The 24182-nt window shown below is 47.5% G+C and overlaps 1 protein-coding gene across 5 annotated transcripts in view; it reads right to left on the bottom strand.

The window, feature by feature from the left end:
* The window catches only part of Dtx2 (deltex E3 ubiquitin ligase 2), a 39548-nt gene extending 20444 nt beyond the window's left edge, over nt 1-19104 (bottom strand). For 3 of the 5 annotated variants that reach the window (XM_008832271.3, XM_008832273.3, XM_008832274.3), the window contains exons 1-4: nt 18962-19104; nt 17188-17349; nt 4583-4938; nt 2094-2730 (exon numbers count right to left, since the gene is read on the bottom strand). In XM_008832271.3, coding sequence (XP_008830493.1) covers nt 2094-2730; nt 4583-4850 — 905 coding nt within the window. In that variant the 5' untranslated portion in view covers nt 4851-4938; nt 17188-17349; nt 18962-19104. Of the gene's footprint in view, nt 1-2093; nt 2731-4582; nt 4939-11881; nt 11976-17187; nt 17350-18961 lie in introns of all 5 variants that reach the window. The other 2 variants (XM_017797928.2, XM_017797929.2) reach the window with 2 other exon arrangements.
* Between the last annotated feature and the right edge of the window lie 5078 nt (nt 19105-24182).

Genomic DNA, 24182 nt, shown 5'->3' with positions numbered 1-24182 from the left:
CACTCTGCAGGTCCTTCTCCTTCAGAAACTAGCCCCCTTCTTCTCCCACATGGAATTCACTGCCCAACATGGACCAATAAGGACAATGGAGTTCCTATCAGCCTGCTGCCCAAGATAGGAGGTTCTATAAGAGCCCAAGTGAGGGTTGGGGATGCAGCTCAATGGCAATCACTTGCCTAGCAAGTGTGAGGCCCTGAATTCAACCTCCAGCAATGTAAAGTATGCACATGTACACACACACGCACGCGCTCTCTTCCCCCATTAAACTGAAAGCTACCTGCCTGGGCATGACGGTATACAGAAGGTGGAAGCAGGAGAATGGAGAATTCCAGGACAGCCTGGGCTACAAAGGGACCCTTTTTTCTCAAAATAAAAAAAAAACGGTTCCAGAGCTGGTGAGATGGACCAGCGGGTAAAAGTGCTTACTGCCAAGCCTGATGACCTGAATTTGATTTCCCAGGACCCACGTGGTAACAGAAAGAACCAACTCCTCCAAGTTGTCCTTTGATCTCCATATGCACTGTGGCATGCATACCTACTCACCCCCCCACACATAAATAATAAACAAAATGCAATGAAATAAAATCAATTTTGTTTTTGAGACAGGGTCTCCCTGTAGCCCCAACTGGTCTGGAACTCACTATGTATTCCAGACTAGCCTCCATTCTCACAGAGATCTGCCTGCCTCTGCCTCCCAAGTGCTTAAAGGTGTGAGTCACCATGCCCGGCTAAAATAAAAGCTTTTTAAATACCACTTGGGTTGGACAGGATGGCACATACCTATAATGCCAACACTGTGGGAAGCTGACACAAAAAGACGGTGGACTCCAGGCCAGTCTGAGCTACAGAGAGAGACCCTATCTTAGCAACAAGCAAAACAGGGCTGGGTTACAGGTCAGTGTGGAGCACTTGCCTAGCATATGCAAAGCCCTGGCTTCCATCTCCAGCACCACAAACAAAACAAAGCCCAGCACAGCACCTGGTTTGGATGGGCCTCCAATGTGGTCATCTTTCTCAGGAGCTATCGCCCACACTCTGTCTTTCCCTATCCTCACCCTGGAACCCTGGTCCTCCTCTGAACTAATCTGTGGGCTCAGGGTCAGAGGTAAACCATCTACCTCCACTTCTACAGTGCCCAGCACATGGCAGAAGACAAGGAGAATGCAGTTAGTTCACAATGTCTGCAGTCCGTGCATTCCAAAAGCCCAGGCAATAGATCTGTACTTCTGGGTACAGGGCTCCACAATCCTGCGAGAATAAGAGGACTACTGAGCTGGGGGTAAAGGCTATAATCCCACCATGGAAGGAAGTTTGCTCAAAGTTCAAGGACGGCCTGGGCTATGGAATGAGCCCCAGGTCAGCCTGGGCTACAGAATGAAACCCTGTTTCAAAAGGCAAAAACAAAACTTAAAAAAAAAAAAAGTTGGAGTTCTGGAATTCATGAAGCGCTGAGTTCTGTCCCTGGAACTATATAAAACTCAGTATTTGGGAGATGGAGACAGGAGGATCACCGAAAGTTCAAGGTTACCCTCAGCTATATGGGGAACTGAAGGACAGCCTGAGCTACATGGGACAGCCAAAAAAAAGAAAAAAAAAAAAAAAAAAAAAGATTGCTGATTTTAACCCAGGGCTACCAGGACTCAAGGATCAAAGGTTAGGGACCCAATGGGATACCACATCAGACAGAATCAAGGAGCACCTATGTGGCACTTGCAAGAGAAACTAGGGTACAGATGCAAAGCTGTAGGGAGGGCCTCCCATGGACGTGAGAATGCAAGTCCCAGCTACAAGATATCTGGCTTCAGAGCAGTTGGCGTCCCTATTCCCTATTGGCAATTTGGGTAACCCCTTCAGAGGATGGGATAAGAATAGGAGGTAGGAATTGGCTAGGCAGTTAGGGTAAAAAGACCCCAAAGAAATGTAGCCAGTTTCTTGGCTAAAAGTCAAAATGTCCTTGGGCCTTTAGCAACATACTCTGTTCCAAGGCCAAAAATGTCAAAAGTATTTGGGAGCTTGTATCTAATCCTTAAAAGATTTTAGGGTTACCTCTTCAGAGAGGGGAATGTTAAAAAATAAAAAAAAAAAAAAAATACCTGGCTCCACTGGAAGTGGATGGTCCTGAGGGCAGGAGCTGTGGTCCCAGGTGGGAGAGGCTGGTGCGGAAGATGAAGTGGTTGCCCAGGGCAGGAGGTGTTGTGCCCCAGGGGTTGGTGGTATTCAGCCTGGGCGCAGACCTGGCCCCAGACAGCGAGGGTTTATTGTATGGAGCAAAGGCCTGGTGGGCCCCAAAGACAATGGCTGTCCGGTGGGGCGTCTGGGGGGCAGGATACGCAGGCAGGTTGGTCATGGAGTGGCGGTAGCGGCCTGACACTGGGCCAGTTCCACTACCATGGAGGCACTGTTGGCAAGAACAGGCGATTCCTGTATGGCCTGGGGGAGCGATGACAGCAGTTGCCGGGTAAGCTGGCCCCACTTGGCGTCGCACACTCCGGCAGAAGCTGGAAGTCTTGTTGGTTTGTGTGTGGGTGGCATAGTTGACGGTGTAGTTATAGCCCAGGGGAGCCAAATCCACAAGCTGGGTACCCTGGGCCACTTGCTGCTCCAGATAGTCACAGACACTGGCTTCGTAGGCTGTCCAGGATCCATCATCACCTAGCCACTCCCAGACGATGCCCTTCCCTGGGGCAGAATTCTGGGCAAACAGGTGTCTGCGCACTGCCCGCATAGTGCCTGTGTAAATGAGTAGGGCATGTGAACAGGGATTCTGCTGGCAGGGTCCCTAGATCCTCCTGTCTCACTCTCCTGAGTGCTGACACTACAGGTGTGCACCACCACACCCACCTTTGTGTGGGTACATGTATGTATGTGTGTATGTGTCTATAGTATTCGCGTATGTATGTGTGTGTGCATGTGTCTGTGGTGTGTCCATACTGTCTGTGTATGTCTCCTATGTCTGTGAATGCCTGTTTGTACACATGCGTGTGTTTGTTGTTGCAGATGGACCCAAGGGGCCTCACATGTTCTAGGTATGTGCTCTACCACTGTTATACTCCCAGCCCCAGTTCTTTTCCCTGCTAATAACCAAACTAAGAAACAAACAATCACTGTCAGCAAAGGTCACACTGCTATTTGACCCTGGAGATGGCAGAGCCCATCCTTTTCAGATTTCACAGAAGGTTTCTGAAGCAAAGAAACTGGGCCTCCCAAAGAACCAAGTCACAGAGCAGGGGTTCACTCTCCATGGCAGGAGACACTGGAAGCTGGGGTCAGATACAGTCCACATTTCATTCATTCATTCCTTCCTTCCCTCCCTCCCTCTTCTCTCCCTCTTTCCTTCTTTCCCTCCTTTCCTCCCTCCCTCCCTCCTAAGACAGGTTGGCCTTAAATTCTTTTTAAAAAAATTTTATATCTATGAAAGCCAGGCGTGGTAGCACATGCCTTTAATCCTAGCACTTGGGAAGAAGGCAGTGGATCTCTATGAGCTCAAGGCCAGCCTGGTCTACATAGTGAGTTCCAGACCAGCTGGGGCTACAGGGAGACCCTGCCTCAAAAAGACCCCCCCCCAAAAAAATTATGTTTATGAGTGTTTTGCCTGCATGTATATAAATGTACCACATGCATGCAATGCCTGCAGAGGCCAGAAGGAGGAGTCAGATCCCTGGAACTAGAGTTATGGACAGTTGTTAGCCGCCATGAGGTGCTGGGAACTGAACCCAGATCCTCTGCAAGAGCAGTCAGTACTCTTAACTGATGAGTTCTCTCTCTAGTCCTTGCTTTAAACTCTTGGCAATCCTCCTGTCTCAACCTCCCAAATGCTGAAACTGCAGGTGAGCACAATCTGGAGCAGCAAGTGGCTGGCCTGGGAAACCTAGCTCACACACCTGGTCACCCTGGGCTACAGCTACATAGTTAACTAGTGTCCATGTACATATGTGTGTATGTGTCTGTAGTATTTGCATATGTATATGTGTGTGTCTGTGGTGTGTCCATAGTGTCCACACACAAACCAACAAGACTTAGGACTGCCAGACTCTCTCAACTACTATGGCATGCTAGGTCCATGTTAGGCAGCCTGCTGAAGACCCTCAAGTCCCTACAGGTAAACACAAGCACTTTTTGATTGGGAGACAAGGAAGAAGGGGCCAGGAGGGCCTCTGCACTCAGTTTCCAGTGCATATTCCACAACTACCAAGCCATTTTATGAGGTCCACTGCACCCAGGTGGTAGCTGGTTTCTTTTGAGACAAAGTCTTGTGTAGCCCAGGCTGCCAAGAACTGGCTATGTAGTGGAGGATGACCTTGAACTCTTGATCTTCCAGCATCTATGTATCTCCCCAGTGCTGGGATTATAGACATGTACTCCATGTCCAGTTTATATGGTTCTAGGGATGAAACCCAGGGCTTCATGTATGCTAGGCAAGCACTCTACCTACTGAGCTACATCCTCAGCTCTGGTAGCAGTTTATGTGTTTCAAAAGCTGGAAAGGAAGGGCTGTCCTTTACAACCATAACCCCAATGCCTAGCACAGAGACTAGCCTAAAGCCAGGTGCCCAGACTTGTACCAGAGGCAGAAGGTTCTTACCAGTGTCCTGGCGGAACTGGGTCCAGCTGGGGAGGTCAATGATGTAAGGGGCCAGAGAGGGGTCAGCCTGGCCTAGAGGAATGCTGTGGGCCAGGCTCCCTAGCCCGAAGCGCTGGCCCTTCTGCTGAATAAACTGCTGCTCAATGAAGGAACAGACAGTGGCGCTGTAGGGGTGCCAGGTGCCCAGCCCATCCTGCCATTCCCAGACTGCCACCACCATGGGGCTGGGGTACACCTGTGGCAGGGATGAGCTTGGGGCCATGGCCATCTTCCCCAGGACTCCCTCTGCTTTCCTGAAGACTTCACACCACTCTGGGCTGCAGGCTCAGGTTCATTGCCAAGTGCCTCCGGTGGACCTGGGACAAGAAACAGCAGTTACTCACACATGTCGGGGCCTTGTCAGACAGCTGAAGAAAAAAAGAATTCCAGTTTTCTATAATACCTTCAGGGTACCATGAATCAGAGAATTCAAAGTAATTCCTGCTGTCTCCCTCTCCTTCGGCAACATTCTAGAATATGCAATACAGTAAAAGTAGGGGGCTGATCACTACCTAGCTTCTGTCTTATAACCAGTGATCTCCTTCTGACCTGGTTACTTAGTTCAAATTTTCAAATTTAATTAACTTATCTTTTGAATGCTAAGGATGGAAACCAAAGGCTTTGAACATGCCACACATCCCAGCTTCTCTCTGGAAGTCTTGGCAAATACTCTACCACTGAGCTACACCCCTAGCTGCTCACTAGGGGATTCTAGGAAGGTGCTCTACCACTGAGCCACACCCCCAGCCCCTCACTGGGAGACACTAGGCAGATGCTCTACCACTGAGCCATACCCCTAGCTCCTCACTGGAGGATTCTAGGCAGGTGCTCTACTGCTGAGCTACACCCCAGCCCCTCACTGGAGAATTCTAGGCAGGTACTCTACAACTGAGTCAGACTCCCAGTCCTCAGCATATTTGTAAGTCACCCCAAATCTTTGTAGATAAGGCCATGATGACCGTGTATACTGTGTAAGGTGCCCATAGTTCCCAATTCAGGCCTTGTCTGTGAGATACACATTAACACCTGCTATACTACAGAGGAGGAAACACTGTGGCTCAGAAATCAAGGGTTCCAAGACACCCCTAGGGGCTGTGCTGAGGGGGGACTCAAAGCACAGGTTCTGGGACTGGGGAAATGGGTCAGGGGACAGAGCCCTTGCTGTACAAAAATAATGATCTGAGTTTGGATCCTCAGGATCATGTAAAAGCCAGCCATGACCACAGGTGACTGCAACCCTAGTGTTGTAGGACAGATTAGACAGGCCAATCACAGGAGCTCACTGCCTAGCCAAAATGGCAAGCTTCAGGTTCAGAGAGAGACCCTATCTGGAGGCAGGACAGAGAGCGATAGAGGAAAACACCTCAAGTCCTCCTCTGACCTCTGCATGCAGAAACACCCACACCAGTATGTACATGTACGTACACACACACACACACACACACACACACACACACACACACACACACAGAGAGAGAGAGAAAGCACAGGTTCTGTCTGCTACTGCAGACTGCCCAGGGACCATTATTGGCCACAAAGGAGCCTTAAGCACTAGAGTGCCCCTTGGGTATCCTCACAGCCCACTCCTAGGCCTCGATAACCGGCCATTGGTCCTCCATTTTTCTGAGGGGATTCCTCTCCCAGTTTCCTCCCCACTCTCCTCCCCAGTGAACTTGCTGCATCCTTCACCCTCAACTTGTCACTCTGGGGATGTGGCTCAGCAGTGGAGCACCTGTCTAGAACCCTTCAGTAACACAGGACCTCACAGCCCTGCACTCCTTCCCCTGCATCACTGAGCAGGAACACATCTGGGAATGGTCCAGCCCCATGTCTTCTGGTCCCACCGGACAGCAACGGCCCAGTGTTCATTCACAGATGCAGGGTCAGCGCCCAGCAGACATTCCACAAATGCTAGCTCAGAACACAGTTGAGGAAGGTAGGCAGTAACATCAGGATATGTCCATATTGTCCTACAAGGGAAGATCTGCCAGGTCACTGTACCATGCCTCCCTCCCCCGCCTCCACACACATGGGCTCTTGGACCCTGCACTGACAGCATCCTGGTCAGTTTCCTGAGTCCCACAACCAGATCCCTAAGCTCACATCCAACTATATCCTTGTTTCATATGGGGAGAACTGAGATTTGGCTAGTTGCTCAGCATACAGCAACCTACAAGGCTAGAGCCTAGGCTTCCGATGCACCCCTAGACTGTGTACTTTTTAACGTTTAAGAAGGCCAAGACCACGGTCCTAGAAGGGAAAAAAGGAAGAGGCACAGGCTCTGGTGGCTGTGGAAAGGCTCTGCTCTCAGCTCACTTGTTTTCATTTTAAAAAATGGAGACTTTGATGCTTAAGTTAAGTAATTTTTTCTTTTTTTATAATTTTACCTGCTGAGTCATCTTTGCTAAGTAATTTTCATGAGAGACTAAACAAGACAGTGTAAAACACCTACCTAGTCAGGTTTGGTGACACATGCTGTGACACTAGCACCTAAGAGGCTGAGACAGGAGAATTCTGAATTTGAGGCCAGCCTGGATTACATGGGATTATCTCAAAAAAATAAAAGGTAGTGACCTGGGGAGATGGCTCAAGACCTTGCTGTGTTAAGCACAAGGACCTAAATCCAGATCCCCAGCACCCACATAAAAGGGGAACATGTTTGTAATCCCACTCCTGGAGGGATGGAGATAGGCAGATCCTGGGGGCTTGCTGACCAGTCAATGTAGCTGACATGAAATGGAGGTGGGCTCTAGGTTCAGTGAGAGACCCCATCTCAAATATGAAGGTAGAGGGGGCTGGAGAGATGGCTCAGTGATAGTGATTAAGAGCACAGGCTGCTCTTGCAGAGGACCTGTGTTCAGTTCCCAGCACCCACATGGAAGCTAACAATCAAATCTGTAACTCCAGTTCCAGGGGATCCAATAGGAAGGATGAAACCCAGGGTGCCTGGGGCAAGGTTGGCTTAGTTCAGAATCTACAATCAGAAGTGTCTGTAACTTCGCTGAGCCACAAACTTGAGGATTCATTTCAGAGCCTATGACTTTCAAGGTGTCACTCATGGTTTAGCTGGCCACAGCCTGTTGCAGCATCAGCCTTCAGGTGTGTTCCAGCATGTCTGCCCATGCCCAGATGAACCAACTTTCAGAACTCTGCCCTATAGCCAGGGCAACAGTAGGGATGCTCAGGCTACCATAGATCTGAGGCCACCACTGCCTCCACAGCCAGCCAGGCCCCACCCCATATCAAGCTCTCCATCTTTGGGACTTGGTGCCCAGCCACAGCTGATTCTACCAAGTTCCAGAATATTCCAAGCCTTTCCCATTCCCCAGTCACTGATCTTGCTGGTACCTCACTAAGTATACATGCTGATCTTTCTAGACTCCACTGTGTCCTTGTCCTGAGCCCTCTGACCCACACCCTCATAGGAAGGTAACTCCACCCTGCTGTCCCTTTCTGCACAAAGGCCACAATCATCCCAGCAGGCCTGCATGTTTTGGATTCAGCATCCCTGAGGGGACAGCTTCCATTGACTCCAATATGGGGCTGTAGCACTTCAAATGCCCCATGCCACAGAGTCTGAAACCCTAGGGCAATCGAGGGGAGGCAAAGCTGGTGAGATGGCTCAGTAGGTAAAGGAACCTGCCACCAAGCTTGACAACCTGAGTTTGATCCCTGGGATCTACATGGTAGGAAGAGAGAAATGATAGCTTGCAAAGTTGTCTTCTAACATCCACATGTTTTGGTGCATGTGCACGCACACACTCACACACACAATAGTGTAATAAAAAAACACCTGCTCCAGAGGCCTGTACCTTCTGAGTTGGTGCCTACACACATCCACTGACTCGTTACTGGAACCTGCAATTACACACAATGAAACCCTGTGTCGATGCACCCATTCCCTACAACAGCCCCAGCCTGTGCAAAGCTATACTTCAAAAACTCAATTTGTTTCAGCACCTAATGGTGAGGCTATTTAGGGTGTTCTTAATTATGAAAATTATACTAATTGGCTGTGGGAAAAAGTCTCAATCTGGAGGCAGTGCAAACATCCTACAATATGGGAATTTTTTTTTTTCAGTACTGGCAATGAAACTCAAGACTCCACTGAACCCACGAGCCCTAACTAATAAGGGAATTTGTTTGGTTTTTGTTTTCTGAGACAGGCTCCATAGCCCAGGCCTCAACTGGCCTTACAATTGGCCTCAAACTCCTGGCAATCCTCTTGTCTCAGCCTTCAAGTGCTGGGATAAGAGGCATGAGCGGCTATCTCAGCTCTTTTATTCTACGTGTGCATGTGTGCAAGTGCCTGCAAAGGCCACAGGCATCAAGTTCCCTCAGAGCTGTAGTTACAGGTGGTTGGATGTAGGTGCTGGAAACTGAAATTGTGTCCTCTGGAAGAGCATCAAGTGTTCCTAACCTGAGCCATCTCTGCAGCCTTCCCATTCCTGGCTTTTCATGTGTGTGCTGAGTAGTATGTGTGTGTTAAGTTACTTGAACACTGGTCCCCATGCTTGCAGAGCCAGTGCTCTTAGCTACTGGGCCATTTCTTCAGCCTCAGATTTCATTTTTTGTTTTTTTTTAAGAGAGGGTCTCCCTGTAACCCTGGCTGGCTTGGAACTTACTATGTAGACCAGACTGGCCTCAAACTCAAAGACTCCTCTGTCTCTGCCTCCTGAGTGCTGGGATTAAAGGCGTGCACGACACCTGGTTCACAGATTTTTTTTTTCTGATAATAATAATACTTTCTCACTTTAGAAAATGAAAGTATGGGGCTGCAGAGGTGGCTGAGGGGTTAAGAGCACTGGCTATTCTTCCAGAGGACCTGGGCTTGATTCCTAGCACCCACATGGTGGCTCTTTTGCCCCCTTCCAGTCTTCATGGGCACTATACACAAACCAGTAAATGCACAGCAATCAAAACACTTGTACAAATAAAAATTTAAAAAAGAGGGGAGGAAAAAAAGAAAATCTGAAAAAACTGGGAGCTGGGGAGCTAGGGATGGATAAAGAAGAATGTGAGCTTAGCAGACTAGAGAGATGGTTCAGTGGTTAAGGGCACTGACTGCTCTTCCAGAGGACCCAGGTTCGATTCCCAGCATCCACAAGGTTCCCAGTTCCAGAGGAATCCAACACCCTCTTCTGATCTCCATGGGCATTGTACAACATGGGTGCACTTACACACAAGCAGGTAATACACATACACATAAAATAAAAATAAATTATTTATGTGTATGAATGTTCTGCCTGCATATGTGTAAGTGCACCTGTGTCATACAATGCCCGTGGAGTTCAGAAGAGGGCATCAGACCCGTAACTAGAGTTACAGATGGTTGTTAGCCGCCTTGTGGGTGCTGGGAATCGAACCCAGATCCTCTGCAAGACCAGCCAGTGCTCTTAACCACTGAGATATCTCTCCAGCCCTATAAATGAAAGAAATTAAAAAAAAAAATCTGTGCCCTGCATCCATAAGCATCTAGAGTCCATTCTCACAACCAGTTTTTATTTTGTGGTTTTGTTTCATGCTAGGGATGAAACCTAAGGCCATGTGCATGCTAGGCAAGGCTATAGCACAATTTTACAGCCCCCATTTGAAAAGAATTTTTATTACATTTTAATTTAATGTATGTGTGCACCTGCCACAGCCTACGTGTGGAGGTCAGAGGACAACTTGCAAGAGTTGGTTCTTTCTACCATGTGGGTCCCAGGGATTGAACTCGTGTGGTCAGGCTTGGCAGCAAGCGCTTTGGCATCTCACTATTTTTTTTTTTTTTTTCAAATTAAAGTTGAATTTCTAGTAAAGTAGAGAGCCTCTTTGCTATGCTAGCTTTGTACCTGACCTGAGGAAAGGCTTCTTGACAGGAGGGTCTTAGTCTGCCTCCAAAGCTGTTCAGTGTCAGCTGCCCACCGTCATTACCAAAGCTGCTACTGCTCCAGTGGAGTTTCAGTCATGGACGGCCTAGTAAACATCACCAAAACTCCTTGCCAGGACATACATCCCTATCCTCGAGTTCCAGAATGTCCTAAGACAAACCACCCAGGTACTGCTGGAGGATGACAGTAGTGTTGTGAGCCCACAGACAGACAATGTTCAATGTTCTGATTTATTATTTCACAGTGTTGGGGGTCAGACCCAGTGACTTGACTAGTCTGAAACTTACTATGTAGCAGGAAGGTGACTTTCCTGCCTTCACCCACCAAGGACTAGGATGACAGGACACTCAAGAGCTGGGGCTGTAACTTTAAATTAATATTTTATTTTTATTTTATGTATGTTTTGCCTGAATGTATGTGCAATACCAGCAAAGGCCAGAAGAGGGGGTTGTATCCTCTGAAATTGGAGTTCCAGATGGCTGCTAGCCACCATCTGGGTGCTGGGAACTGAACCTAGGTCCTCTGCAGGAGCAGCCAGTGCTCTTAACCACTGAGCCTTCTCTCTAGTTCATGTAATAAACACACACATACTTTCAAAAAGACCAACACAACAAAAAAATCTCTGAACCTGGCGTGGAGGCATGTGGGTCTTTAATCCCAGATTGTTTTAATCCCAGCAATGAGTCTGAGGCAGGTGGGTCTCTATGAGAACGAGGCCAGTCTAGTCTACATATAGTTCCAAACCAGTTGGGGAGACATTGTCTCAAAAACCCCAAATGAATAAATAAACAAACAAATAATAAAGTAGAGGGGCTGGAGAGAAAGCTCAGCAGTTAAGAGCATTGGCTGCTCTTGCAGAGGACCCAGGTTCAGTTCCCAGCACACATATGGCAGCTAACACCCATGCTTAACTCCAGTTCCAGCAGATCCTACACCCTCTTCTGGCCTCTGCGGGCACTGTATGACACTAGTGCACTTACATACATTCAGGCAAAATACTTATATACTTAAAATAAAAATAAGTTTTTATTCAAAAAAAAAATAAGGTAGAGAGTGATTGAGGAAGATATCCAATGTCAATCCCTGGCCACCATACATGTGAACACATACCCATGTATATGCATGCATGCATACATACACATGAGCACATGCACGCATACACACAGTCTGAAACCATCCTTTCCTTCCAAGCTCCTTCTCCCTGTGGATTATCAGGTCCCGCTCTGCCTCAGGCAGCCATGAGAAAAACCAGAGATTCTTGCTCCTCCTCAACCTCTGCCCACAGCTGCCTCGGCCCACACACCTCCCCCACCCCACTGACTACATCTGCTTGGGGCCTTACTGCCTCCCACATTAATAATAAGCACATCCTCCCAGCTGGCCTCACCAACTTGTTTCTCCTAGTCCACCACAAAAACAGGTGCAAGACTATCGCCCTCAAGCATATGTTCTGATCTTCCTCTTCCTCTCCTCCCCGGGATCTGCAAAATGAAGTTTGGACTCCTTAGGCCAACAGTCAGAGCCATCACAGTATGGTCTCTACCTTCCTGTCACTGAGATTTGCCAGCATGCCTCCCTTCAAGACCTTCTCTTGGGCCGGAGAAATGGCTCAGTGATTAAGAGTACTTGTGCCAGGCGTGCCTTTAATCCCAGCCCTTGGGAGGCAGATCCCTGTAAGATGGAGGCCAGTCTGGTCTACATGGTGAGTTCCAGGCCAGCTGGGACTACAGGGAGACCCTGTCTCAAAAGAAACATTCCCCCACCCCCGCAAAAAAAAAAGAATACTTGTTACTCTTTCAGGGAATGACCCAGGTTCAATTCCAAACACCCACAAAAGCCTGTAATTTCAGTTCCAAGGGACTTAATGCCTCTTCTGGCCTCCACTGGTACTATATACACATGGTACATATATGTGCACATAAAATAAAAATAAATCTTTTTTCTTTGTCTTTTTGAGACAAGGTCTCTCTGTAGCCCCAGCTGTCCTGGAACTCACTAGGTAGACCAGACTGGCCTTGAACTCACAACTGGAAAAATAAATAAATCTTAAAAAAAAAAAAATTGCATGTAGTGATATACAACTTTAATCCCAGCACTTGAAAGGCAGAAGCAAGCAGATCTCTGTGAGCTCCAGGCCAGCCTGGTCTACATAACAAGTTTCAGGCTAGCCAAGGCTACCTAATGAGATCCTATTTCAATAAAGAAAAAAATTACGTGAAGATTCGTATTCCCCAACTCCATGCCTCTGTCTCAGTCCAAAGATAACCTTCACCTTCTCTGTAATTTCGTTTTGTAGAGATGTGTACACAGGTGTTTGTGTGTGGACATGTGTGCAGAGGTCAGAGGTTGACATCAGCCATCTTCCTCAATCATTTTCCACATTATTTTTTACTTTAAACTCTGATTTTATAGTGTATTTGTACACATGTGTATGGGTTCCCATAGAGGTCAGAAGAGGACATCAGAGCCTAAGCCACTTGATATGGACGCTCAGCCATCTCTCCACCCCCTCCACATTATTTTTTGTGACACAATCTCTCAGGAACCAGAAGCTCACCTATTTGGCAAATGAGCTGGCTGGCAAGCCCCTAGGAGCCTCTTGTCTCCACCTCCCCAGCACTGGGATTACAGGCAGGTGCCACTACACACAATTTTTTACGTGGGTGCTGGGGATCCAAATTCACAGGCTCACGCTTATGACAGCTACTCTACCACTGAGCAACATCCCAGCCCCAAGGCCCAATTTAAACACCACCTCTAGGATTGAAGACATGGCTCAGGGATGATTAGGAACATGTACTACTCTTCAGAAGACCCATGTTGTTCCCTGCACTCATCTTGGGTGATCCACAAGAGGGCAGCTCACAACCTCCTGCAACTTTTAACTGCAGGGAAATCTGAGGCTTCTGGCCTCAGAAGGCACCTCCACTCACATGCACATATCCAAAGATACACACACATATGTGTAATTAAAAATAATAAAAATAAATCTTCAAACAGCACCTCTATGCTTTGATGTTCCCAACAGAAAGAAAACACTAACTTCCACAGCATCCTGTCCGTCCTTCCTGAGTTTCTGCTAAGATCCTTCTGCTCTCAAGAGCCTTGGTGTGCATTTTGTGGTATAGAGCAACTTCTAAGCTAAAGAAATTTGGTTTTTATATATGAGACAAGTTTCATGTAGCCCAGTCTGGCCTTGGTCTCACTATGTAGCTGAGGATGACCTTAAACTTCCTAATCCTCCTCCCTCCACCTCCAAAGCACTGGGAGGGCAGGCATATGCTAACATGCCATTTCATGCAGCGTTGGGGGTGGAACCCAGGCTTTGTACGTGGTAGGCAAGCACTCTACCAACTAAGCTTCATCCCCAGTCGCTAAAGCAATTTATTTGGCACATCATTGTAATGACTGGAATGTCCAAGACCATGGCACCAGACCTTTGGAGTGGAAAACAGGAAGGAAAATAAGAGGGGCAGAAGTGGCCAAGCCTGTGAGATAGCTTTGCTTTCTATTGACCCACTCTCTGGGAACAAATTCATTCTAGCAGAACCAATCCACTGACCAAGGTTAGCATTAATCAGCTCATAAGTGAAGTCCCAGTGGCCTAAGGAAGCTAATGACCTCTCGCTAAGCATCACCTCTTCGGGGCTCCACATCACCACTACCACCACACTAGAGATGGAACTTCCAGTATATACATTTTTGGTGGATGATAATCCACTAGTAACTGGCATGGCCTCCCAGAAGCCTGTACACACTGCCCCCTTCCCACCTGCCCAGCCTCCTTTACTCTACAGACACCCCTCACTGATCTAGTCGTTAATAGCTACTTGCAGTGGCCCAGCCCTGCCCTGGCATTTATGACTATGCAAATGTGGGCAACCCTGCCAGACTTCCTCCCCACTTTCTCCATCCTAGGCTTCCGTTACAGCTTACCTTGGCTATAGCCTTCCTGACCCTGCTGCCTACCCCCCTCTAGGAGGAGGACTCTGCCTTGTGACTCCCCTCAGCTCTGCACCCACCATACTGAAAACATCTGGTCAGACTGTAGTGTCTGTTTTGCCACCCAAGAAGTTGCCAGAAGATAGAGATCTTGTCTGGCACTCAGCAGAGGTTTGTTCAAAGAAATGAACATTTCCAATTCAAGTGCAGAAATTGTGACTTGTTCCTCTATTCTATAAAACAAGGGGAGGCGGGGTTGTTTGGGATTTTTTGAGACAGCATCTCCCTATGAAGCCCAGGCTGTTAGAACTTAGTACATAGCCCAGGATAGCCTTGAACTTGTGATCCTCCTGCCTCATTTTACCAAGTGCTGGGATTACAATTTGTACCACCAAGCAAGTCTAGGGCTGGTCTTCAACTGCCTATATAACCCAGGCTGACTTCAAACTTGCAATCCTCCAGCCTTACTTAGTCTTCTAAGTGCTGGGATGATAGGCATGCATCCCAAACTAGGGGAAAAGTATTATTATTTTTTAAACGACTGATTTGTTTTTAATTTGTGTGTTTTGATTGCTGGTATGTTTACTGGTATGTGCATAGTGCCTACAGAGGCCAGAAGAAGATGAAGGAGCTACCAAGCAGGTGCTGAGAATCGAACTTGGGTCCCCTGAAAGAACAGCAAGTGCTCTTAACCCCTGAGCCACCTCAGCCCCCCTTTTTTAAAATTTACTTTTAATCAATTAAATTTTTTCTTTGTTTTGTTTTCTGAGACAGGGTCTCTCTATGTAGCTCTGGCTGGCCTGGAACTCTATGAATACCAGGCTGCCCTCGAATTTACAGACATTTGCCTGCCTCTGCCTCCCTATTGCTGGGATTTAAAGGCATTTGCAACTACGCCCAGCTTACTTTAATTTTATTATTATTGTACGAGTGTGGGCACCTGTATGCCAATGCTCCTGGGTAGAGTCAGATCTTTCAAGAGTTGGTTCCTTCCTTCTCCCATGAGAACTGAGAGTCAAGGTTCTCAGGTTTGCATAGTAATAAAGCGTTTTATATATATATATATATTTTTTAAATGGGGGGGTCTGGGAGTGGGGGGGGTCTGGGAGTGGTGACACAAACCTATAATCCCCCAGTACTTGGGAGGAGAAGCCTGGAAATTCAAGGTCAGCCTGATCTATATAGGGAGTTCCAGTCAAGGCTATATAGTGACATCCTGTCTCAAAAACAAAAGTGGGGGAGGTGGCATGATGGTATATCCATATTGGGTACAGGCACTCACTACCAAGCCTGATGACCTGAATTTGATCCTCAGAACCCACATGATGGAAGAACCTTGACTGCTCAAAGCTGTCCTCTGACATCCACACATGTGTACCTGTACACATACACACACAATAAATGGAAAAATAATGTTTTTGAAAAAGTGGGGGTCAGGCTGAAGAGATAGCTCAACAGTTAAGAGCACCCACTGCTCTTACAAAGGACCTAGGTTCAGTTCCCATTACCCACCCACAGAGTGTCTCATGACTACTGTAACTCCAGTTCCAGATCTGATGCCCCTCTCTCCTGGCCTCTGTAGTTACCAGGGAGACACATGGTACACAAGCATGGATGTAGGTGAGACATTCTTTAAACATAAAACAAAAATAAATAAATCTTAAAAGAAAATTTCTTTTGAAGTGCCATTGACTGTACTCAGGGTCTTGTGTGCTAGCTAAGTACTCTACCAGAGCTACTCTGAGCCCATAAAGCACGTCTTGAAGTAGGAAGCTCCCTCTAAGACAGGTTAGAAGGGGAGTGGCGATTGGTAAAGAGCCATTTGAATTTATCTGCAGCAGCTGGCAACCAACGCTCAACTCCCAGGCCTCATTTTCTTCCTGGAGCCCTGGAAGCCCACCCTCCATACTGCCTGCCTTCTCTTCACCTGTACACCAGCATGTCTTAGTGTGTGTGCACAACCATGAATGAGCATGTGTGCCGCAGTACATGTGTACTCATGGAGGTTAGAGAACAATCTGGTTTGTAGTTCCTCAGGAGCCATCCACTTGGTTTTTGGTTAGCTCTTTTGTTGTTATTTGTTTTTTTGTTTGTTTGTGGGGGTTTTATTTGGTTGCTGTTTTGAGACAGGGTCTCCCTGGAGCCCCAACTACCCTGGAACTTGCTATGTAGACCAAGTGGTCTTGACCTCACAGAGATTCACCTGACTCTGTCTCCCTAGTGCTAAAGGCATGTACTGCCACACCCAGCATTTTTTTTTTTTTTTAATTAGGAGTCTCCATTGGCCTGGCACTTGCCAAGCAGGCTAAGCTGGCTGACTGCCAAGCAAGCCCCAAGTATTCATTCGCCAGTCTCCTCCCTATCACTAGAATTACAAATATACACCACCATGCCAAGCTTTTAACATTGGTTCTAGGGATCAAACTCAGACCCTTTAGCTTGCAAAACCAGCACTTTACCTACTGAGCCATCTACCCCGTCCCCATGCTTCACCCCAACCTTCTCTTTCATTTTGGGTTTTGTTGTTGCTGTTGTTGGGGGTTGGGGGGGGTGAGACATAGTCTCTCTGTAGCCCCAGCTGGCCTAGAATTTGCTATGTAGACCTGGCTAGCCTGGAACTCACAGAAATCTGCCTGCCTCTGCCTTCCGAGTGCTGAGGTTAAAGGTGTGCACCACCACATGGGCTCCCATCTTCTCTTTCAGAAAACCAGATTTCAAAGGCAGTAAGATAAGTTCCCCCACAGCTCTTACCTCCTCTCTCTGCAGGGCTGGCGCCAACTGTCCCTTCTTGATATGGAGACTCAGATCCTTAGGAATAACTTGTCTCACTTCCCATCTTGATAGGCATGGCAAATAACAAAAACCAGGCAAAGCTGAAGGCTTGCTGACTCAGCGACACAAATTCCAAGGCACCTTTGCCAAAAAGACGATGATTAAGTCGTCAATGGAGAAATGGCAGCAAGCGAAAAAGAGCAAGTGCACAGATGTTGGATCCCGTGTGCTGTGGCTGGGAACTGGAAATTACCACATTTATTTTCCAACAGCCTGGGCAGAAAGCAGAAGGCGTGACAGTCTTCCTCAGCCCACTCAACTGAGCCCTTTCCCAAAAAGGCTGGTAAGAGGACATCAGAAGTCAGTATACTGGACAGTCCACCCAGGAAATCAGTGTACCAGAGAGGATAAAAATCTGGCCAAGGTCACATAGTAATGGACAAAGGGACCTAGATACCTGGGTAAGCTTCAGTCTGCCCTGATTTTATGACTACAAGGAAGTCTACTTTCTAGAGCTATTATTTTTTTGGGGGAGGGGGTAGGTTGTGGCTGTTTTGTGTTGTTCATTTGGTTTCTGTTGGTTTTGTGTTTGTTTTTGTTGTTTGCGTTTTGAGACAAGGTTTCACTAGGTAGTCCTGGATGGCCTGGAACTCACTATGTAGAACAGGCTAACCTCAAACTCACGAGGCCTGTCTCTGCCTCCTGAGTGCTGGACTAAAGACCTCCACCAACATACCCAGCCACCTTTTCAGCCACCACATCCCGATCACCTTTTTCGTTTTTTTGAGAAGGGTCCACAGTATATACATCAAGCTGACCTGGAATTCCTTGATTCTCATGCTTTTGTACCCTAGTGTTGAGATTACAGGCCTAAGTCACCACAGCTGGCTTGCTAGAATTTGTGGGGTGGGGTAGAAGGGGGTGGTTAAGGCAGAGTCTTTCTAGATGCAGCACAGGGCACAGGCAGAGTTTGAGCGCTCCATCCTCCCGCCTCAGTCTCCTAAATGCTGGGATTACAAGCGTGCACCACCATGCTCAGCACTCCAGAACTTCGAAGCGGCTAGCAAGACATACAGCAATATTTGGCGTCCCTTAAAAGTCCTGCTTCTGTGCACATTCCTATTCATGCCTTTGAGGAAGTGAAGCTAAAGTGGACACCCCGCAGCTGGCTCTGCGCGATGGGATGAATGCCTAGCCTCCGAAGGAGGAAGTCTTCTAACTCCATCTCATCCCACATCAGGCACTCCCCAAACTGACCCAGGCACCCAGTTTGAAAGAAGACCCATGGAGTGGGGAGGCAAACTCCTCCAAAGTCCAACCCCAAGCCAGGTGGTGGAGTACTTCGCCTGGATGTAGACCCCCAGCAGAACTGCAACTACCCGCTCAGGGAGCGCAGGGGTGGGGTGGGGTGGAGGCAATAGCCTCCTTGCCCTTCCAAGGTCCGATGGGGCTCAAACTCCCAGGGGTGCGACCCTGTCTCTGCAAGAATAGAGTTCCCACCGCACCCAACCCTGTCCCCAAAGCCCGGAACGTCCCAACTGCGACTTCCAGTCTCCAAGATCCGGGTGGCCCGGAGTCTAGTGTTCCCGATGCTCCCGGGACTCACCCCATACCGCCCTCCCTCGCTCCCTTGCACGACCGCCCCCTTCCGGTCCCAGCTAGGCTCAATGTCCACCCCTCCAACTCACCCACCCACCTACCTACCTTCCGGACCCCAGCCCCGCTGGTCAGCAGGCCCGCCCGTCTCTCTTACCGAGTCCGAGGAGAGCCGAGGGAAAAGGCCCAGATGAATGCCGAACTCGGGCTCCAGCTCCCACTTGGCCTGGGTAGAAACCCGGACAGTGACTCCGACTCAGCCGAGGCTGCCGGAGTGAAACTCGGCGTCGCAGCCTCCCAGCGCCGCGCTGCGCATGCCCGGCTCCCGCGGCCTTCTGGGAAATGTAGTTCTGGTTGTAGTCCTAGGGGGCGGGATGGGGCTGAGCCAAAGGGCACCTGCAAATGTTAATGGATCTAGTCCCCCTTCACTTATCTGCCCATTGATACCTCTTCATTAAATAGTGATTCATTTTACTGTATTGGTGGTGGTGGTGGTAGTGCGAGTGTGTTTGTGTGTGTTTGAGACAGGGGTCTCCCACATGGCAGCTAACAACCATCTGTAACTACTCCAGTTCTAGGGGATCCATCGTCTTCTGGCCTCCACGGCCATTGAATGGCAAGGGTGCCCTTACATGCATGCAGTCAAAACACTCATACATATAAAATAAAAATAAATACAATTTTTAAAAACTTTTTAAAAAGATTACTCTTATTGTGAGTAATGCATGCAGGTGCTTGCAGAAGCCAGAAGAGGGTGTCAGATCTTTTGCAGCTGGAGTTACAGGCAGTTGTGAGTTGTCCTATGTGGGTGCTGGGAACTGAACTCAGGTTCTCTGAAGGAGCAGAAAGTATTCTTTTTTAAAATATTTTTATTATTTTTATTTTATGTGTATGAGTGTATTGCCTGCATGTAAGTGAGTGCACCCGTGTCGTGCAATGCCACGGAGGTCAGAAGAAGGCTTCAGATTCCCCTGAAACTGGCGTTCAGGTTGGTTTGTAGCTGCCATGTGAGTGCTGGGAATTGAACCCAGGTCCTCAGCAAGAGCAGTCAGTGCTCTTAACTGCTGAGCCATCTCTCCAGTCCCTGCAGGAAGTATTCTTAATGACTGAACCATCTCTCCAACCCTCCGAAGAGGTTTTTAAATGTGTTATTTACTTCTCTAATTATGAAAATTGCTAGCTGGGCATGAAGACACATGCCTTTAATCCAAGCACTCGGGAGGCAGAGGTAGGTGGATCTCTGTGAGTTCAAGGTCAGCCTGCTCCACATAGTAAGTTCCAGGCCAGCTGGGGCTACAGGGAGACCCTGTCTCAAGAAAGACCAAAAAACTAAATAAATAAAATTGGTATAAAAGTTTATAAAAAAGAAATTAAATCAATTTAATGATTTTTTTAGTCCAGCTTATAGGAGTGTGGCTCGGTGATAAAGCACTTATTAACAAGAAGCCAGGAGTCCTTGGGTTTGCAAAAGAAGTCCTTAAAACGATACTTCATGTGACTAATCATGTGCTGTCTCCTAAAACCAGTCCCTAGCTCACCTAGGAGCAAGATGAACACAGCTGGGACATGGGACCAGGCCTGGCCTCAGCCTTGTTGCTAAGAGGCTGGAGTGTTTTCTACTGTTTTGCTTGGAAAGGCAGAATTGTGTTGCTGCCTGCGTCTACTAATTGGTCTCCATCGGACACTCTGGAGGGATGCTCTGATAAGACACAGCTGCTTTGCTCATTATTTCTGATGAATGGACAGCACCTGGCATCCCCTGGTGATGACATTAACTGCTCAGGACCCACATGTAACCTATACAGCCCTATGGAAATAAGTTCTCAAGTAACCTCTAGTCTTGCTTCACAGATGGCCTTGAACTCTTGATCCTCCTGCTTCTACCTCCCAAGTGTTGAAAATACCGGTATGCACCACCACTCCCGGTTTTATGTGGTACTGGAGATCAAACAAGGGCTTTATGCATGATAGGCAAGCACTTTACCAACTAGGTAAAGCCCCATTCCTTGGAGCATTGATTAAACAGGTTTCTCCTGTCTGCTAATTCCCATCTTATGTCTGGAATACCTGAGTGGGGTTTTTATTATTGGTGGGTTTTTGTTTTGTTTTGTTAATATTTTATTTTTGTATGTCAGTGTTTTACCTGCATGTATGTAAGTGTACCTGTGTGTGCAGTGATCACAGAGGCCAGAAGAAAGTGTCAGATCCCCTGGAACTGGAGTTATACATGGTTTGTAACTGCCAGGTGGGTACTGGGAAACGAACTCAAAAGCAGAAAGTGTTCTTAACTGTTGAACCAAAAAGACAGGGTCTCTTTGTCACCCCAGCTGCTAACCTGGAACTTGCTATGTAGACCAGGCTGGCACTGATCTCACAGAGATCCACCTACCTCTGCCTCCTGAGTGCTGGGACTGGATTAAAGGTGTGTTCCACCAAGGCCAGTTGAGTATTCATTTTTTGCAAAATATTTATTGTATTATTTATTTATGTGTGTGTGTGTGTGTGTATGTATGTGCATGTGGGCGCCTGCAAAGTTCAGAAGAGGGTGTCAGATCCCCTGGAGCTAGAGTTGCATGTGGTTGTGAGCCACCTGGTATGGGTGCTGGGAACTGAACTGGGGTCCTCTGCAAAGACAGGAAACACTCCTAACTGCTGAACCATCTTTGCTATATCAAAAGTGTTTTTAAATTACATTTTTATTTATTTGGTGTGAGGGAGGTGGGGTCCATGCCACTGTGGACATGTGGCAGTTAAAGGATAGTTTTCAGGAGTCCTCTTCTTCCATCATGTAGCTCCTAAGGATCTAACCCTAGTCAGGCTTGGTGGCAAGCACCTTCTGAGCCATTTCACTGGCCTGGTATTCATATTTATTTCAACTCAATTTAACTGTAGCCAATCTTGTTTTTGAAAGACAACTGCTCCCAATATGGCCCAGACTGACCTAGAACCCGCTGTGTAACCCAGGCTGGCTTTAAACTTGTGATCCTGCTTCCACAACCTCTCAAGTGCTGGAATGACAGACATGCAGAACCAGGCACAGTTTACTACCCGATTCCTTCTGCAGCTCCAGGTGCTACATGAACTTCATGTCTGGGTGGATGTGGTGGCACATGCATGTCATCCCACCACTTGAGAGGGGGAGGCAGGAAGATCAGAAGTTCAAGGTCATCCTCAGCTACCTAGTGATTCTCAGGCCAGCCTAGGATCTAAAAAAAGTGTGTGTGTGTGTGTGTGTGTGTGTGTGTTTGTGTGTGTGTGTGTTTTAACATTAGAGGCTCATAGTTTACATTTATTTTTATTTACTTATTTAATGTGTGTGTTTTGCCTGCATGTGTGTAAGTGTACCATGTGTATGTGTGTGTGTAAGTGCTGAGGAGGCCAGAGAAGGGTATTGGACCCCCCTGGAACTGGAGTTACAGATGGTTATTAGCCACCATATGGGTGCTGGGAACCCAATCTGAGCCCTCTGCAGAAGCAGCCAGTGCTTTTAACTGCTGAGCTATCTCTCCAGCCCCAGAGCCTCATACTTAAGATTGCTGTACATACACAGATAATTAAAATAGTTTTTCTCCTAAATCTGTCCTGTCAATTGAAGTTACATCCTAGTTAAAGATTCTCAAAAGGTGGAGGGATACTCCTTCCTTATCCTGGTCTTCCTTTTTCTTTTTTTTTCTTTTTTTTTTGACACAGCGTCTCACTGTTGCCCCAGTTGGCCTGGAACTTGTTATTTGGACCAGGTTGGCCTCAAACTCAGAGATCCACCACCTGTCTCAGCCTTCTGAGTGCTGGGATTAAAAGCCTTTGAACTAGCTTGAAGTTTCCTCCAAGCTACACCTGCAGCCCAGTTCTCTAACATCTTAACAAATTAAAACCTTTGACATTTGCAGCAAGTATCTGTATGATCATTTTCTTTGTCCTTTAATGAATTTCATTTGTATCTCACTTCCTTTTTCCTTTTGCCCACACACTGCTAGGAAGCCCAAGGGCAAAGTTTTTTGTTTGGGTTTGTTTTTGTTTTTATTTTTTTTATTTTATGTGTATGAGTGTATGGCCTGCATATATGTGAGTGCACCTGTGTCATGCAATGCAGTGGAGGTCAGAAGAGGGCTTCGGATTCCCCTGGAGCTGGAGTTAAGGATGGTTTATAGTTGCCATGTGGATGCTGGGAATCAAACCCGGGTCCTCTGCAAGAGCAGTCAGTGCTCTTAACCACTGAGCCATCTCTCCAGACCCCAGGGTTTTTTGTTTTTGTTTTTGAGACAGGATCTCCCTGTACTCTCAGCTGGTCTGGAACTTGCTATGTAGACCAGGCTGGTTTGAAAACTCACAGATCTGCCTTCCTCTGCCTCTCTCAAGTGCTGGGATTAAAGACCCACCACACCCAGCTAAGGGCTAAATTTTAAACCTTCACTTGAAGTGTTAATTAACTGAGTTTCTTGAATGTATTGGAAGCTTTTGCGGCAAGATCCATTGTAGGAAGCTGCCACAAACATTAGAGAAAGCTCTTGGCCAATATCCTTCCTAGCCCACTCCAGCACCACTCTGAATGAGGAAGAGCTCAGGCCAGCTTCAAACTGTTTGTATAGCTGAGGATGACCTTAAACTCCGGATCTTCCTTCCTCCACCTCTTGAATGTTGGAATTAGAGGCCTGTACTACTCTGCCTAGTTTTTATGCAGTGCTGGGGATGGAACCCAGAGCTTCCTGTATGTACTATACTCACTGAGCCTCATGCCCAGCCCCTGATTAGTGTGGTAATCGTGGGAGACAGGCACACACAGTTCCATACCACACTGGCAGCTGCCTGAGTTCTTTTCAGAGAACTCCAGGCAGGCAAAACAGAGTTTGAGCTTCAATGAAGAAATGAATTTCAGGGTAAGCCAAATACAATGTAAAGTTGAATTCATTCAAAACAGAAAGGTCAGGGTGGACACAGGGACATGGTGACTCAGCAAGAGCTTGCTGCCAAGTCTGAGGACCTGACTAGGAGGAGAGACCTGACTCCCACAAGTTGTGCTCTGACCTCCATATGTGCACTGTGGCATGCATACCCACACACATACGCACATACTACATGTATTTTTTAAATACTTTTATTATTTTTATGTATATGAGTGCATTGCCTGCATATATGTGAGTGCACCCATGTCATGCAATGCCACAGACAGAAGAGGGCTTCAGATTCCCCTGGAACTGGAGTTAAGGACAGTTCGTAGCTACCATGTGGGGTGCTGGGAATCGAACCCTGGTCCTCTGCAAGAGCAGTCAGTGCTCTTAACCGATGAGCCATCTCTCCAGCCTGTATTTTTTTTAATAGAAAGTGCTCAGGAGATTAGAAACATAGGGCTTTATGATAAGTGTATGTTTCTCTAGGGAGAG

The sequence above is a fragment of the Nannospalax galili genome, unplaced genomic scaffold (assembly GCF_000622305.1).
Source record: "Nannospalax galili isolate Female #2095 unplaced genomic scaffold, S.galili_v1.0 scaffold675, whole genome shotgun sequence".
Taxonomy (NCBI): domain Eukaryota; kingdom Metazoa; phylum Chordata; class Mammalia; order Rodentia; family Spalacidae; genus Nannospalax; species Nannospalax galili.
This window is presented reverse-complemented; position numbering and strand designations above follow the sequence as displayed.